This window comes from Choloepus didactylus, chromosome 2 (genome assembly GCF_015220235.1).
Source record: "Choloepus didactylus isolate mChoDid1 chromosome 2, mChoDid1.pri, whole genome shotgun sequence".
Classification (NCBI taxonomy): domain Eukaryota; kingdom Metazoa; phylum Chordata; class Mammalia; order Pilosa; family Megalonychidae; genus Choloepus; species Choloepus didactylus.
Genome location: NC_051308.1, coordinates 246384553 through 246401071, shown reverse-complemented (window position 1 = coordinate 246401071; position 16519 = coordinate 246384553). Strand labels below are relative to the sequence as shown.

At 59.6% G+C, this 16519-nt stretch overlaps 1 protein-coding gene across 1 annotated transcript; it reads left to right on the top strand.

Moving 5' to 3' along the window:
- The first annotated feature begins 6530 nt into the window (after positions 1–6530).
- ACTRT2 (actin related protein T2) lies at positions 6531–7664 on the top strand. The gene has a single exon (XM_037828726.1). The coding sequence runs from the start codon at positions 6531–6533 to the stop codon at positions 7662–7664; it is 1134 nt and encodes a 377-aa protein (XP_037684654.1).
- Positions 7665–16519: the final 8855 nt, after the last annotated feature.

Sequence of the window (16519 nt, the reverse complement as noted above, 5' to 3'; positions counted from 1 at the left end):
GGAGAGTGTGGGCTGGAGGGAGGCACGGACTGGAGGAGGGTGCGGGCTGGAGTGGGGTGCTGTGGGCTGGAGGGGGACACAGGCTGGAGGTGGGCATGGGCTGGTGCTGTGGGTGGAGGGGAGTGTGGGCTGGAGGGAGGCACGGACTGGAGGAGGGTGCGGGCTGGAGTGGGGTGCTGTGGGCTGGAGGGGGACACAGGCTGGAGGTGGGCATGGGCTGGAAGGGGACACAGGCTGGAGGGGGACACAGGTTGGAGTGGGGTGCTATGGGCTGGAGGGGGACACAGGCTGGAGGGGTGCAGGCTAGAGGGGGGCACGGGCTGGAGGGGGACACAGGCTGGAGTGGGGTGCTGTGGGCTGGAGGGGGACACAGGCTGGAGGTGGGCACGGGCTGGAGGGGGACACAGGCTGGAGGGGGACACAGGCTGGAGTGGGGTGCTGTGGGCTGGAGGGGGACACAGGTTGGAGTGGGGTGCTATGGGCTAGAGGGGGACACAGGCTGGAGGGGTGCAGGCTAGAGGGGGGCACGGGCTGGAGTGGGGTGCAGGCTGGAGGGGGAGCCAAGCCTCTCACAGCTCCTGGTGGGGATGCGTGTTTGAGCCGGGTGAGCTCTGGTGGCACCTGCTGAGAGATGGATCAGCACGGGCTCCCTGGCCCTCAGCTGGGGGTCACGCCCTTGGTACCCCCGCGGATTCGAAGGTGTGGGTCAGGGGAGGGGGTCAGCCTCCAGACACTTTCCCAGCCAGTCCTGGGCCCTGGCACTCTAGAGCCTGCTGGGCCCCCCAAATTCAAGGCATAACCGAGACCTGGTGGGCTGCAAGAGCCCCTGGCCCCAGCCCCCACCATTTCGGCGCCTGGTGTGGATCCCGGACAGCTGAGGCCCCACCCCGAGGATGGCCCCGCAGGGGGTCGGGCCAGCAGCTGGGACCCCAGGGTGGGGCCGGGGGGCTAGAGGCGGGAGCAGCCCCGGGGGTTGCCTGGAGGAGATGGGAGACGGCCACCCTGGGGCTGTGGGGGGCCCTGAGGCCCAGCAACCGTGAAGACACGCTGGGCCCATTTTATTCCCATGCAGACTCAATCTGGAGGAATGTTCCAGAACGCAGCAAGGCATAGCACAGTAGGGTTAAGGCCACTTTCTATCAGCTTGGAAATGCTTTGATTGTATTTTCCAAATTTCCTCCAATAAAAATATTTTAACATGTATTTTTTAAGGGTTAGGGTCCAGGATTCTATTGAGTCAGCCCCAAAATAGGAAAGGGGGTAAGGGGCAATCTGGCCTCAGACGACCTCTCCCCCAAATGAGCCTGCCTCAGTTTACCCAACCAGAGGCATCTCAGCAAAGCCAACAGTGAACCAGAGACCCCTCGCCAGCGCGTGCCCGTGGAGCTCCCAGTGGGGCGCAGCGCAGACCCCTCCTCCCGACTTCCGTTGGTATCAGGTGGGGCCACGGGGGTCAGGCCTGCGCCCCCCAGCCCGTTTAGTGAACTGGCTTGCTGGGGGGACAGTGACCCCGGGGTGCCTCTCTGAGCCCCACTGACTGGGAAGAGGACATCAAAGCAGCAGGGCTCTCAGGTGCTGAGCTGTCAGCTGCCCGGACCCCCACAGACCCTGCTGAACCCCGAAGACACCCTGAGAAGGAGGTGGAGAGGGGGAGGAGAGGCCAACTTCAGCCACTAGGGGAAGGGGCTGCAGAGGAGGTGAGGAGTGGGTGTGTGGACAGATGGATGTGGGGTGGGTGGGTGTGTGGTATGAGATCCGTCTCAAGCCTCAGGAGAGCCAGGCCTGCTGGAGCCCTCAGACTTGGACTTCACAGGGGTCGCCGGGGCAGAGGTGGGAGAGCAGCCTTCGCTGGGGATGCTCTTCACGGCCCCCGGCACCTGGACTCCCCACCAGGCCCCCCCCAGGCACATGCCCCGTCCTCTCTCTTCTGAGGGCATTGGTCCCCCATTCCGTGGGACTGCTGGCGACACCGGGTGCAGCCCCCGGCAGGATCTGGCTGCCAGATGTGAGCCGGCGCTAACGAGCCCAGTCTGCTGGTCACTAATTGGCAGAGGCTCGGGACGCTGGTGACCGATGGAGCTAGGGCTAGACAGGGAGGCCCCTACCCAGAGCTCGGGGGGCCCAGGCACCTGAGACAGGCTGGCGGGAAAGCAGGGGTGCCCAGCCAATCCAGGGGCACCCCCTCCCAGGTGGCCGTGCCCAGCGGCTGCCCACCTCCTGCCAGGGGGCGCGAGGTCGAGGGGGTGGGGGTGGGAGGGGGCTGCTGGGGGGTGCGCTGCTCGAGCCTTCCGGATATGGAAATGGTTACTGCCCGGGGTGGCCTCGGGCGCGGGCCCTGCCCTGAGAGGGGCCGAGTGACAGCCAGCTCGCCTGCAGACTCGTTCCAGCGCTTTATGAGGCATGGCCGCCCGGGCTGGGGGCGGGCAGGCTGGGGCCGGGGGTGGCCAGCTCCGGCTGGCGTGGGGAGAGGGGGAAGGCCCCTGCAGCACGCACAGCTTCGCGGCAAACACTCGTGAGAACTTCGGGGCCCAGGCTGCCCGTGGGGGCCTCGTGAGGTCAGTGCGGCCCCCCGAGACGCACGCCGTAGGGACCGAGGTGTCCCTGCGGCGGGTGGTGCAAGTTTAGCACCAAGCAGCACCCAGGGACAGCGGGGGCCGGGGAGGGGGGCTGCAGGAGGTTCCCAGGCCCCTGAGAACCACAGGGTGGAATTTCTGCCCTGGGGGAAGCTCCAAACCAGCACAGAATCACGTCCGCCGTGGCTCATAAACCGACTCGATTTTCTCAAAGGCCACGTGGCATCACTCCCCAGAGAATGCCAATGTCCCCCGGATGGTGGGGTTTTCGGAGCCCTTCCAGCTCCTTCTGGGGTCTGAGCCCGGGGTGGAATGATCCTCCAATTTATTAGATGCTGGGTGGTGAGGACAGGACCGAGCCGTGGCAGTGAACCCGGAGCTGGCAGCATCAGGGGGCCCACGACGCCCAGGGTCGTGTGCAGGGAAGTTCCTTGCTGGGAGTCGCTTCCCCCAAGTGTGGAAAGAAGGGCAAAGAGGTGGCTTCCTTCTGGCTCCAAAGGCTTTGGTTGCCGTGGGGTGTCACGGTGGGGGAGCCAGACTCCAGGCAGGGACAGCACTTAAAGGCTCAGCCGGGACAGGGGCGGCTTTTGGAGAGGAGAGTTCTGGGAAATGGCAGGTGCTCAAGGACATGGTTGGTCCCCTTGGGGCTGGCCGGGGACGCGGAGGGTCTGGGTCAGTGATGTCACCGGTTCCGTAGCAGGTGGCTGTGCCCCAGGCTTGGTGGGACATTAACTTAGAAGCACAAGGACACCAGGCCAGGGGAGGGGGTGGGACGCTGGCCTGAGCTTGTGTGTCGGGGACAGAGGTGGAGGTGGTGTCTCCTGGTGTATTGTTAGAAAAGGGGGGTGCGGGAGCCTCCGAATGCCCCCTGCTGAACCAGGCTAAGTTTGCAGGAAAGCCTGTCGGTTCTGTTCTGCTCTGCCCTCCTGCAGATGACAAACGCTGACCGGGGCACACGCTGCGCCACAGCCAAGGAGCCTGAGGCTGACCCCGGGGACTGTTTCAGCCCCAATCTAGAAACCTCGAGGGCACATTCTTCCTGACGCGGCCCCAAGAGTTTGGCAACAATGAGAAAATTCCAGCAAAGCCTGATGTAAGCAGCCTGGAACCCCTAAGACACAGAAATCCTGCCTACCATCCCTGCCCCTCAAAGCAGCCTGTCAGGGACATGCCCCCCAAAATGCTGGACCCCCAATTCTCAGATATCCCCACAGTGGTGCTTAGCAATACCTCAGTGCTGTGCAAAGCTGGGGTCTCCGGGAATAACAGCCCGCTCAGGGCCATCACCCTGGGGTCTGGCTCAAGGCTGAGGCCACCGAGCTGGACACAAGGCAGAAGGAGGCCCAGGCTGGTGCAGCCCACTGTCCCCAGACGGACCCATCGGCCGTGATTGTGGGTCCTCCTGGGGCCGTGTCTGTCTGCCCGGGCTGGACAGTGAGTCTATGGCAAAGCCAGCTCCAGGGCTAAGGTGGCCCGGGCACCCTGCCATCCAGGGGCCAGCCATGATGCTGGTCACAAATGCCACTGGCTGGCTGTGCTTCGGCCAGGACGGTGGGCTTTGCCGTGGGCAGCAGGGACGGGCTCACTCCCACTGTCCCCCTCCTCCTGGGCCACCTGCCCCACACCGTCTGCGGCTTGGCTTCACGGGCTGGGACATCGCAGGGTACCTCCCGGGGCCCCTCTTGGAGCATGGCCGTGCTGGCGTGGGACGGCCGAGCCAGAGGCCTGGGAGGCATCCCGGAAGGACTCAGCCTCATGGCCAAGAGCCCCGGCTGGAGATGGGGTGCACGGAAGAGGACGCCCAACAGAAGGGCTCGCAACCAGACAGAAACACCATCGAGATCAGCACCGGCTCCTCTGGACACTTGGGGGTTGCCCCTGCCCCCCAGCATTGGCACCCTGGCCCCAGCTGTCCCCAAGGTGATGGGGGGTGGAACCCAAGCCTGGGGCCTGGACACACGCAGCCCCCTGCTCTCCAGAAGCATCTGTGCCTTCCGGGCCCAGAGCAGGACCGGCTCCCGGCCGCCCAGGACGTGCCCAGGCACAGGCTCTGCATGGGATTTGGCGCCTCCATCCTGCCCTGCCCTGCCCTGGCCCCTCCAGCCAGCTTGGGGGACTGCAGGGAACTACAGTGAGCCCCGGCTGGGACACCATCCTGGGGTGCCCGGGGCCTGGGGGACAAGAGCGTGGGGGCACGTGGCTGCAGCAGGGACGGAGCTGGGCAGGGACTGCACAGTTTGCAGAGAAATAAAGATTTAAAAGCCACACCAAACTTGGCCTGTACTGGACTCAGTTTCCCTCCGGGGGTGTCCTTCGAGGAAGAGTCACCGAAGATACCAAGGTTTTATTGATCCTTCACCCAGGGTTTAGTCCCAGTGGGTGCTCACAAAGCCACCTGTCTATACCACATCTACACCGCATGACTCCACCACACATCTACACGTCTACACCACATGTCCACAGTGCACATCTACACCCCATGACTACACTGTATGTTTACACTGCATATCTACACAACACATGTATTTTGCACTTCTAAATTTGTACGTCTACGCTGCCCATCTACATTACATGACTATACCATGTCTACACCATGTGACAACATGCTACACTGCACATCTACACCACACGTCTATACTGCACAACACTGTTTCTACACTGTCCACACCACACCTGTAGTGCACATCTATGTCTACACTGCACATCTATGCCACATGTATATACTGCCTTACATACTGTATGTCTACGTCACGTGTCTGTACTGAACATCTACACTGCACGTCTACACCGCAGATCTACTCTGCACAACTGACACATTTGGAATGTCCACTAGTAGGTTTAGAAGAACAGGCAAGAAGGAGCCGAGGGCTCTGGGAGGGGTCCTCTAGGAGAGCTTTCTGGATGGGGGAGGGAGGTTTTGGCCAGGACGGGTAGAAGAACTCTCCATGTGACTAGCACGTTCTCCAAGGCCAGCTTCACTCGCCACCTCAGGAGAAGAAATAACCCGGTGGCCGGGTTTTAGTTCCCCTTTGTTTCGTCACAGGGGAGAACCAGTCCAGAGTCTGAGGGCCCCTCTGAGGGCCTGGGGAGCACAGGCAAGACGTCCAGCCATGCCTCCCCTCCTGGGTGCGGCCTTGGTGGCCTGCTCTTTCTGCACGTCCCTCTGTGGGCTTGGCCTGGCTGTGGGGTAGAGCTGCACATGCAGGTGTCCCGGCTTCTGGCAGGGCCGCCTGGGAGCCGCAGTGCCGTGTGCCCACGGGCCGTCATGGCTCACAATCCTGTGGGCCCCCTGGTGCTGCTCTGCAGTGGCGACAGAGGGGATCGAGGGGCCCTGAGCTTGCCAGAGCTGGGGTGTGTGTTCCCAGAGTCCAGAGGGCTTTGCTTGTATCGACTTGTGGGACGGAAGCAGAGGAAGGAGAGATCCCCGAGGGCTTCCCAGAGGAGCTCAGAAGACTGCGTTTGAAAAGCGCATCTGAGTGTTTGCCGAGATGGGGTTGGGGACATCACCGCTCCCACCTGGCCCAGTGCCTGGGGCTTAGCTCTTCCCTTCGCAAAGGGGGGTGTATTGTTGTCATCAAACAGTGGCCCAGCAGGCCCAAGGACCCGGCCCTCTGGGGCAAGGCTGTGCTGCTCGCTGCCCTGCTCTAAGGCCAGGCCCCTGCTTCGGGGCCCCTCTGACTCTCTCTGGAGACAATTGTTACCTCAGCTGGATTGTTACATATGGGGTGGCCGCCCCTGAAAAGGGCTCAGCGGGCCCCAGCCACCCCAAAGGAGAGCAGAGCTGTGGATTGAGGATGGGGGTGTCCGGGGGGAGAGGGCCAGCCTGCTAGCCCCGCCTGGGAGACACCCCAAGAACTGCGGAACCCTTTGCCCTTCAAGCTTCCAGAGGAGCCTCTGTGTCACAAAGTGGGGGCTCTGACTTCATTTTGGTGACATTCAGAAGAGGGTGCTGCAGACATGTCCAGTCCACACGTGTTAGATTCTCCGGCTGTGATTTTTGACAATGGGTCGGGGCTCTGCAAGGCAGGCCTGTCTGGAGAGATTGGGCCCCGGCACGTCATCAGCTCCGTCGTGGGGCATCCAAAATTCAAGATGCCGGCGTCAGGAGCCAACCAGAAGAGGTACTTTGTGGGGGAAGAGGCCCTCTACAAATACGAGACCTTGAACTTGCACTACCCCATCGAGCGCGGGCTGATCGTGGGATGGGAAGACATGGAGAGGCTCTGGAAGCATCTTTTCGAGTGGGAGCTGGGGGTCAAGCCCTGCGACCGGCCCGTGCTCATGACCGAGCCCTCCCTGAACCCGCGGGAGAACCGGGAGAAGATGGCGGAGGTGATGTTTGAGAGTTTCGGCGTCCCCGCCTTCTACCTGTCGGACCAGGCTGTGCTGGCCCTCTACTCCTCTGCCTGCGTCACCGGCCTGGTGGTGGACAGCGGAGACGGCGTCACGTGCACCGTCCCCATCTTCGAGGGCTACTCCCTGCCCCACGCGGTCACCAAGCTCCACGTGGCGGGGAGGGACGTCACGGACCACCTGACACGGCTGCTCCTGGCCAGCGGGCGCACCTTCCCCTGCGTGCTGGACAAGGCCCTGGTGGACGACATCAAGGAGAAGCTGTGCTACGTGGCCCTGGAGCCGGAGAAGGAGCTGTGCCGGAGGCCGGAGGAGGTCCTGAGGGAGTACAAACTGCCCGACGGGAACGTGATCCGCATCGGGGGCCATCTGCACCAGGCCCCCGAGGTCCTCTTTGCGCCCGACCAGCTGGGCGTCCAGAACCTGGGGCTCTCCAAGATGGTGTCCAGCAGCATCACCAAGTGCGACGCTGACATCCAGAAGACGCTCTACGGGGAGATCGTGCTGTCCGGGGGCACCACGCTGTTCCCGGGGCTTGACGACCGGCTCCTGCGGGAGCTGGAGCAGCTGGCTTCCAAGGGGATTCCCATCAAGATCACGGCCCCCCCTGACCGGTGGTTCTCCACCTGGATTGGTGCCTCCATCGTGACCTCCCTGAGCAGCTTCAAGCAGATGTGGGTCACTTGCGCGGATTTTAAAGAGTTCGGGACATCCGTGGTTCAGAGAAGATGCTTCTGAAGGAGGGTGGGAGCCTGGGACCGCCTGTGGCCCCGTCCCTTGGCTTCAGCAGGATATTCAATAAAAGACCAAACGGTTGGGAATGTTTGGCCGTTTCGGGTTTCGGTTCATTCTCGGTGGCACCAGCACCGTTTCGGGGCCCAGTAGTGAATCTGTGTTAAGCGGTTCGATGCCCCCTTCCCCATCCTGTGCACCCTATATGGCATTCTCCCCAGAAAGCCATGGGCTCTGAGTTGAGCTGTGCCCTCCTGCAGGGTTTGAAGCCAAAGCAGGTGTCTGGGCTGAGCCTCAGGCCCCGAGGCTCAAGTGGCCCCTGGGCTCTGCAGTTTACACTAGCTTAAGTGGTTCTAAGTGACCCAGTGCCCCAGAGACAGAGTCTGTGGGGAGAGGAGCCCCCACCCTGTTCACAGGGCTCCAGAAACCTTTACCAGTGAGTCCCCAGGGAGCACAGTAGGGCTGTGAGACAGGGAGCTGCAGAGGATGGAGCGCGGGCCATCACCAGGTGGGCGTGGAAATCGCCCTCAGCAAATGATGATTGCCAAGCTCCAGGCCCCGCTCCCAACACCCTGGATTGCTGTGTGTCTTTTGTTGGTTGTTTTTACTTTCAAGAATGTTTATGCCATCGTTATTTATTATTTGTGGGGCAAAATGCTGGAAATTAAGTTAATGGCCTTGGTGTAGTAGTGGTTGAATAAATGACCCATAAAGGGAATCTTTACACAGTGATTTGGCAGTATTTTCCCAAAATATTGGGAAAGGAAGGGAATACAGAGGGAAGCATTTATAAAGTGATGACACTTTCCCATGTAAATGTATAATGTATATCTAGCACATTTGTATGAACATACATAAATGAGTATGTTTTTATATGGTATAAGCACAGGGAGAAGAGTACAAAAGGATTCGCAGCAGCAGTTTCTACAGTTTGGTGGGGGGAGGAGGGAATGAGACGTAAGGCAGGGTGAAGTAAAGAGGGGAAGAGGGAGGAAAAAATTGAAAAGAAAGGACTATACTAAAATTCAGCCTGAATGAAATAAACCCATTTCTTTAAATTGCATGTGTGTGTGTATTTGGTTGTTTACATGGTTTCTCTTGTTTCCATCCTTTTCCTTTCAGTCTACCCAGGTCATTGTACATGAAGTGAGTATACAGTGCATTTGAAGAAAGCATAGGGTTGGATCATGTTTTTAAATCCACTCTAGCAATCTCTGTCTTTTAATTGGCATATTTAAACCATTTACATTTAAGGTAATTATTGATATATTAGGGCTAAGTCTGCCTTTTAATTGTTTTCTGTTTCCTCTGTTTCTCTTTTTCTTACGTTCCTATGAGTTATTTGAATATTTTTTCACGATCCAAGTGTATACTGTTTTTTAGCATATTTTTGATTACTTTCTTAGTGAATTCTCTAGATATTACACTATATATACATAACATCACAATCCACTGGAATCAACATTTTACCACTTTGACATGTAGAAACTTTACTTCTATTTAGATCCCTTTACCCTCCCAACTTTTAAAATATAATTGCTTTAAGTAATTCCTCTACATACATTGAACATATCAGATGGTGTTATAATTTTTGCTTCAACCATCAAGTCATGATTTAATAAACTCATGAGAAGGGTGGTCCAGTATATTTACCCACTTTCCCACCCACTCCATTCTCTTGTTCTTTGTGAAGTTCTAAGCCTTCTGTTATTTCTTTCCTGTTTAGAGAACTTCCTTTGGGCATTCTTTAAGGGTGGGTTTGCCTGCAACAAATTCTCTTAGTTTTCCTTCATCTGAGAATGTCTTTATTTCCTCTGAATCCCTGGAGGATATTTTTGCTGGATATAGAATTCATGATTGACTCTTAACTTGAAAAATGTTGTGCCAACTCCTTTTGGCTTCCTTAGTTTCAGGTGAAAATCTGCTGTCATTCAATTTGCACCCTCCTACAAGTAATGTGTCATTTCTCTCTGGCGGCTTTCAAGACTTTTCTCTCCAACATTAGCTTTCAGAAGTTTAACTATGATGTGTCTTGGCAGGGATTTCTTTGGGTTTATCCTCTTTGAGGTTTGCTCAGTATCTTGACTCTATTGGTTGATGTCTTTTGCCAAATTTGGGGAGTTTTCAGCATTTATTTCTCCTAATACTTTTTCAGCCCCATACTCTACCCTCCCCCCACCCCCTTTCTTGGGGTGCAATGACATAAATATTTTTGTTGTTGTCACACAGGTTCCTGAGACTTTGTTCTTTATTTTTCAGTCTACTTTTTTCTGGTTGTAAGACTGGGTAAATTGTGCGGTGAAGCTTAATGATTCTATCTTCTGGCATCTCTGCTTTACTGTTGAACCCATCCACAGTGTTTTTAATTTGCATTTTCTGGTTCTATAATTTCCATTTGGTTCTTTTTTATAACTTCTATTGCTGAGATTTTCCACTTTTTCATTTGTTTCATGAGGATTCATAACTGCTAATTGAAGCATTTTTAAGATGGCTGCTTTAAAATCCTTGTCAGATAATTATAACATCTGATTCATCACAGGGTTGATGTCTATTGATTGCCTTTTCTCATTCAAGTTGAGATTTTCCTGGGTCTTGGTATGGCAAGTGATTTTCCATTGCATTCTGGCCATTTTGAAGATTACTTGATGAGTCTCTGAATGGGGTTTGATCTTTTCTTAGCAGGTGGTCTCCCTGCCATGCTCCTGAGTGGGTGTGTACTTCAGTTTCCCACCGACCTCTGCTGACACCCCAAAGTTCCCTGACTCACTTTGCCTCGTTGTGGACAGGTCGGGTGGGAGTTCATGCCCCACTGACCCCACTGCACCGCCTTGTGGCCTCTGGGGGGGTGTAAGCTCAGCTCCCCACTCCCCCTCCCCACATGTCCTTCCATCTCCGTGATGCTGGACAAGGCTGGAACCTCAGCTCCCCCCAGACCCCGCTGACAACAGGGTTGTGGGAGAACCCGGCTAACACACACAGCTGGGTGAGTTCACCTCACCCCCAGGCCCCACTACTCTACCCTGGCAGGGAATTGGAATACTTCCCAATTTTTCTGAGCAAGGGAAGGAAGATCCACTCCACACTCAGCTCTACCAATACCACCGAGGGCGGAAACTGGACCACCATTCGCTTTTGCCAGAGAGAGGATGGAATAAGAGTTCACATCAGATGCTGCTGGAACCTCATGATTGAGTGGTGCCCCCAAAGCCATGACTTCATTAGGGCCCCAGACATTCAGGTTTCAGGCTCAGGCCAAGGGTCAAGCCTACACCTATGGCCTCCTGGATGCCCCAGGACCAGCTGCTTTTCCACCATCCTGTGGGAGGACCACCAGGTCCATCGTCCATGGGGAGGGTCACCAGGTCCACCCCCCAGTGGAGAGGAAAATGATATCCACTGTGTCTGGGGAAGGTCACCAGGTCCACTGTCCAGTGGGAGGACAACTCAGGTCCCCTGTCCAGGGAGGATCAGCTCCACCCTCCATGGGAAGGGCCACCATGTCCACTGTCAGAAGGGAGCACCACCAGTCCACTGTCCAGGGTGGAGACCACAAGCTCCATCATCCAAGAGTGGTACCACCAGCTCCCTCCAGGGGGTAAAGACAAAGAGGCCCACTGTCCAGGGGTCACCACCAGCTCAGCTCAGCCAGATGTCCCAATGAAGGCCTCTCCTGGTGATCCACAGCAGGAGGCACACAAGGACTCAGTTGAGGGGAGGACCCTTGACTCTGCTCTTGCCCCACCTGTCCCATCTGTCCCACCTGTGCGTGAGGACCACCGTGTGGCACCTCCCCCTGGCAGCATGGGATGGACGGCCAGTCATGCTCAACCATCGAGGCAGCAGCAGCCCCTCTCACCCCTGCTCACCCTCTCTTGCCCCCTCCCACCCCTTCCCTTCTCCTCTCACCCCTCTTGCCCCCACCCGCCCCTTCTCACCCCCTCTTGCCCCCTTCACGCCCCTTTCACCCCCTCTCACCTCCACCCACCCCTGCTCACCCCCACTCATCCCCCCACCCACTTGCCGTATGAATGATCAGTGTCTACGCACAAGGATGACTCAACAACCAGTTGGCCCTGCATGCAGCTCACTTCCCCTGATGGGCTCCACTCCACCAGCCTGGGGGCCGGAATTTGGCCCGAAGGTTGCTGCTGACCCCCGACTCCCAGCCTGCTGCGGGTGCTGGGGGGAAGGTCTGCCCGGCCCCAGGCATGCCCCGGGTGCTCTGAGTCCCCGGCTCCCACCAGAGCTTTGGCCCGTGTTGGCTTTGGATCTTCTGTGGTCACAGCTGCAGCTCCTTCGCTGCCCACGGCTCAGGACAGTGGGAGACGGAAGAGGCTCTGGCCTGGCTTCCGGGGGGATGGAACAGGAGCCCCTCACATGCCTGGGAGACGACACAGATATCTGGGGGTCTGGCTGCTGGGGGAGGTGAGCCCCTGGCTTTCTTATGGACCCCACCCCTCCCCGCACCCCCATGAGACTTTCTGGGGTCCCTCCCCACCCCCAGCCCCATCTTCAGAAGGGGCAGGGCTGGGGTCAAGCTGCAGGTCAGCGGGGCATCTCCATAGGCTTTGGCCCCCCGGGCTTGTGGGAGTGGGGGCAGCCTGGGGACCCCGACCCACCTGGTCACACTTTGCCACCAGACACACCCTTGATGGCACAGAGCTCCAACCTCAAAGCATTCTCCAGACCCAGGATCCTTGGCCCCCAGAGCCCGGCTAGCCGGCTGGGAGGACAGCATGGAATCATTTGCTCATTTGCTCAATCACTTGTTCACTTGTTTGCTCATCTCACAAGTTCCCAAGGGGGGTCTGCTGAGTGCCCCACACTGATCTGTGTGCTGTGGGCCAGCAGTGAGCAGAAGACACCAACCAGAGGTTTGAGGACCCCTGTGGGGGAGGCTCCCCAAGTGCTTACAGAAGAGGGGCTGCCGTGAGAGGGAAGGACAGGCCTGGAGGGACATGGCAGGCAGAGCCCGGGGGCAACGGGGGACAGCCCACAGCAGGGATGGGGCTCTCTGGCTCCCTTTGTCTCTGCTACCTGTAAGTCAGAAGGTGGGGGGAGCCTCCAGGCTGCTTCTGCACCCCCCTTTTCCTGTGTCACCCCTACCCTCCCAGAACGTAGGGATGTGGGACTCTCTGCCACCAGAGCAGCTAGGAGTGGAGCCCACAGAGGGGTCAGGAACCTGACACGGCGACCCGAGCCCCCTCTGTGCCTGCACGGCCCCTTTAGCCAACCCCTGAAACTTGCAAACAAATGAGGCACAACTGCAGACAGCTTAAAGGTGACACAGCTCGCTGGCTTCCAGAGGAGAGGGGATTTACAGGTGCACACAGGTTCAGGCCCCCACTCGGGGAACATGGCATGGACAAGAGACCCCGGAGCTGCTGGCAGAGCCCGAGCCACCGGGGCGGCCCCAGAGGGTGACACATACCAGGACCCCAGCCCAGCGGCCCCAACCTGTCCACCTGCCCCTGTCTGCACCTGAGTCGGAAGCAGCTTCCAGGATCCCGAAGGCACGGAGGATGGGTGGCCTCCCCGGGGAGCTTGGCGCTCAGGTGGAAAGCATGGCCCTGGGTGGGGGGGCAGGGACCTGTGGGCAGCACAGACAGAGGGTCTCAGCTCCCAGTGCAGAGCTGCCAAAGGCCCCGCAGGAGGCATCTAGCCCAGGGCTATGTCCCACCTCCCCCATGATGCTGACCCCTGGCAGCGCGGGCACCTGGGCACCTGGGCACAGCTCCCCACCCCTCAGGACCAGACAGATGGAGGTGCAGGGGTGGGGTCTCTCCATCAGCTGCAGTGAGAGGCCGCGAGCCAGTGCCTTCTGCAGGCCGAGGCTGCGTGGACGCTGCATGCACTGCGCCAAGTGCACGTCCTGGCCCACCCCTGGATATACAGGTGCACCTTGAGGTGGTGAGCGAGGGGTGGGGAGGGTGTCCAAGGACCGTGGCTCCGGGCAGACCTGGCGAGGCCCTGGCCGTGAAGGGCCGAGTGCTGCTAAGCCCAGCTCACTTTCCTTTCTTCCCAAAAGCATCCCTTTGTAGGATGGACTTGGGTCGCGGGCAGTCAGGGAGGGCATGGGGAGGCACGTTTAGGATTCGTGGATGCTGAGCTGGCCGCAGAGCTCCCGGACAGATCCCACGCTGGGCACTAGGGGCTCGGGGCCAGGCTGGCTCCCCCCCGTGAACCCCGCACAGGGACCCGGCGGGCCTGGCAGACCACCCGCTTCCTTCCCTCAGTGCTGACCCGGGCGCAGCACCTGCCTATGCCCTGGGGACGGGCCCTCGCGCCACTTTAAAGCTGCAGCTGCAGGAAGTGCCCCGGCCTGGGCGAGGCAGGGGAGCTGGAGCCGGCTCCAGCCTCGGGCTCTGCGGAAGCTGCCAGCAGCCCATGGGGACAGGGACCCGTCCCCACCGTGGGCCAGTCGTGGGCCCCGTGGGCCCCGCCACAGGTTTGGCCGCTGTCTGGGACTCCGTGTTTGGGGCCCATGCACTTGGGGCCCTGTCATTCGGTGACGATGGCCCTGTACAGGAAACAAAGCGGCACTGTCTGGCCTCGCCCGGCTGGGAGAGGAAACATAAGCCGTCTGATCCCCACTTATCACACTCGGGGAGAGGGCCCAGCTCCAACCCACACCGGGACTCACAGTTCTCTCCCGTTCCTCAAACCTCCTCTCTCCCTCACCCCACCTTTGGTGGCAGCGGCAGAAGGGAGAGGATGGCCGGCTGGGAGGGCCTGGGCTCCTCACCCTGGGGGGTCTGGGTCACTAAGGGGGTGCCATGGGGCCTGGCCTGTGAGAAGGACACTGGGCTGATGGTTCCCTGCCCCTGACCCAGAAGGGCGCCCGCCCTGCACACTCTGACAGTGGCCCACACGCCCCAGAAGGGAGCACGACGCTGGGAAGAGAGGCAGCCAGAGGGCGGAGGCTGACCCTGGTCAGAGGGTGGAGGCTGACCCTGGTCAGAGGTGCCTGCTGCTCCTGGGGGCTGGGGGGCCCTGTCGCCCCTGCCCGATGCCAGGCCACAGTCGGGGACCCTGACGAGACCCCCACCCCCACACCCTCAAGCAGACAGAGCCTCCCAGACAGGGAGTGTGATGGGTCACTGCTTGCCCACCCTCCTTGGGCCCCGTTCCGGGCCTCACTGGGAGTCCGCAGCCGTGTAAGTGGATATTCCAAGTTACGTGAGCCGGGTCGGCGAGGATGGCCACGCGGGCAGCCAGAACCAGCCCTGGGGTGTGAAAGTGCAGGCCCCATTGAAGGGCGGCACGGGGGGCAGGGGCAGGCCAGCCCGGGAAGGACAGGGGTTCTGAGGTCCGGCTCGCTGTGGCCCTGCAGCCACCCCACGCCCTGGGGAGGGCAGGGGGTGTCTTCTAGAGCCTTCTCCCCTTTCCCCCAACTAGACTGAACATCTCACACGCAGCACTGGGTGCGGGGGGCAGTGGCAGCATGGAGGCGGCGCTGCCTGTCCAGCACAGGCCCGATGCACAGGGACAGACGGTGCACGGAGCAGGGATGGCACCACCGTCAGGGCAGGGGGCAGCTCTCGGCGGCCTTCTCCCTTTGGGTCCCTTTGCTAAAAGCCAGTTCACCTGGTGGCAAGGGCGTCAGACAAGGCCCTTCTGCCCGGTAGGCCACTGGGCTCCCCAGACTGGCACACATTTTACTTGAGTGTTTTAGGCTTTTTGCCCCATTTGCCTGGGGGGCAAATTCCACCCAGATTTGGGGTTCTTGAAAGGCATCCTGTGCCAGGCATGAAACACACTGGAACCTGGTGATTGGCTGGAGGCTGAACCCCAACAACTGACAGAAGCGCATCCAACTGTTCAAAGCCTGAAGTTCGTCATGATGCAGAAAGCAAACGAGGGGCAGCCCAGCCCTGTCACTTTAGGGGGTTGTCAGAGCCCTCCCTCGATGACCCAAAGCTGGTGAGTAAAGGGCAAGAGTCAAGCGCTCAAAATAAAATTAAAGATTGTGCAAGGACACTGCAGTGAGCCAGATTCAGGAGAAAATTGCTCCAAGGGAGTTGAAACTGCCCCGGGTGTCCCAACCTGCTGCGGACCCTGGGTGGACGGAGCCCGTGTGTGGCTTGGCTGCTGGGTCTGCACCGGCCCTGCTGGCAACACCGGGAAGCCCCCTCGGGGAAGTCTGCGGAGGCCTGCCTGCGACTGGGGGGTGCTTGGGGTGTGCATTGCTGGCTGTGGGGCACACACCCCCATGTCCAGGGAGGTCTCTCCCCAAACCCTCCGCGCCCAGGTGGGCCCTGGTCTCCGGCTGTTCTCCACTGTGTGGCCTTTGAAGCGTCACCCTTGGCCTGAGCCCTGTCCTGTGGGATTTCCTGGCCCAGCGCAGATGGGGGGTCTCCTCTCAGGAGGCCACGCTCGGCCCCTGCCTCCCCCTGGCCACCCACGGGTGTGTACACGTGCACCTTGCCCACCGGGGTTGAGGGTCCAGCCACGTCTCTGGAGCCTCCTCTGCCCCCCAGAACCCTGAGTGGCCGCCCATGGGGGTGGCCCTGTGCAGGCCAGGGAGGGTGGCCGCTGGTGGCTCTGGGGGGAGTGGGGTCCCCAACACCGTCCAGAACAGCTGACCCCAGAGCTGGTTCTAAGAATAGAGGCGGGTGCAAGGCCTTCTCCTGGCCGGAGCTGGGGCTTGCAGCATGGAAGGGGCCCACAGCACCCCACAGGCCAAGCCAGGCTGCTCTCCTGCAAAGAGCACTGGGGCGGGAAAGGGGAGGAACCCCTACTTTTGATTCTCTCAAATCCAGGTTTTCGAGAAGGCTGTCCCCTCTGCCCGCGTTAGGCAGTGACATTCAGGTGACTTTGGCTTTCCCCCGGGTGGAGCCCCCCACCCGCCACCCCCAGAG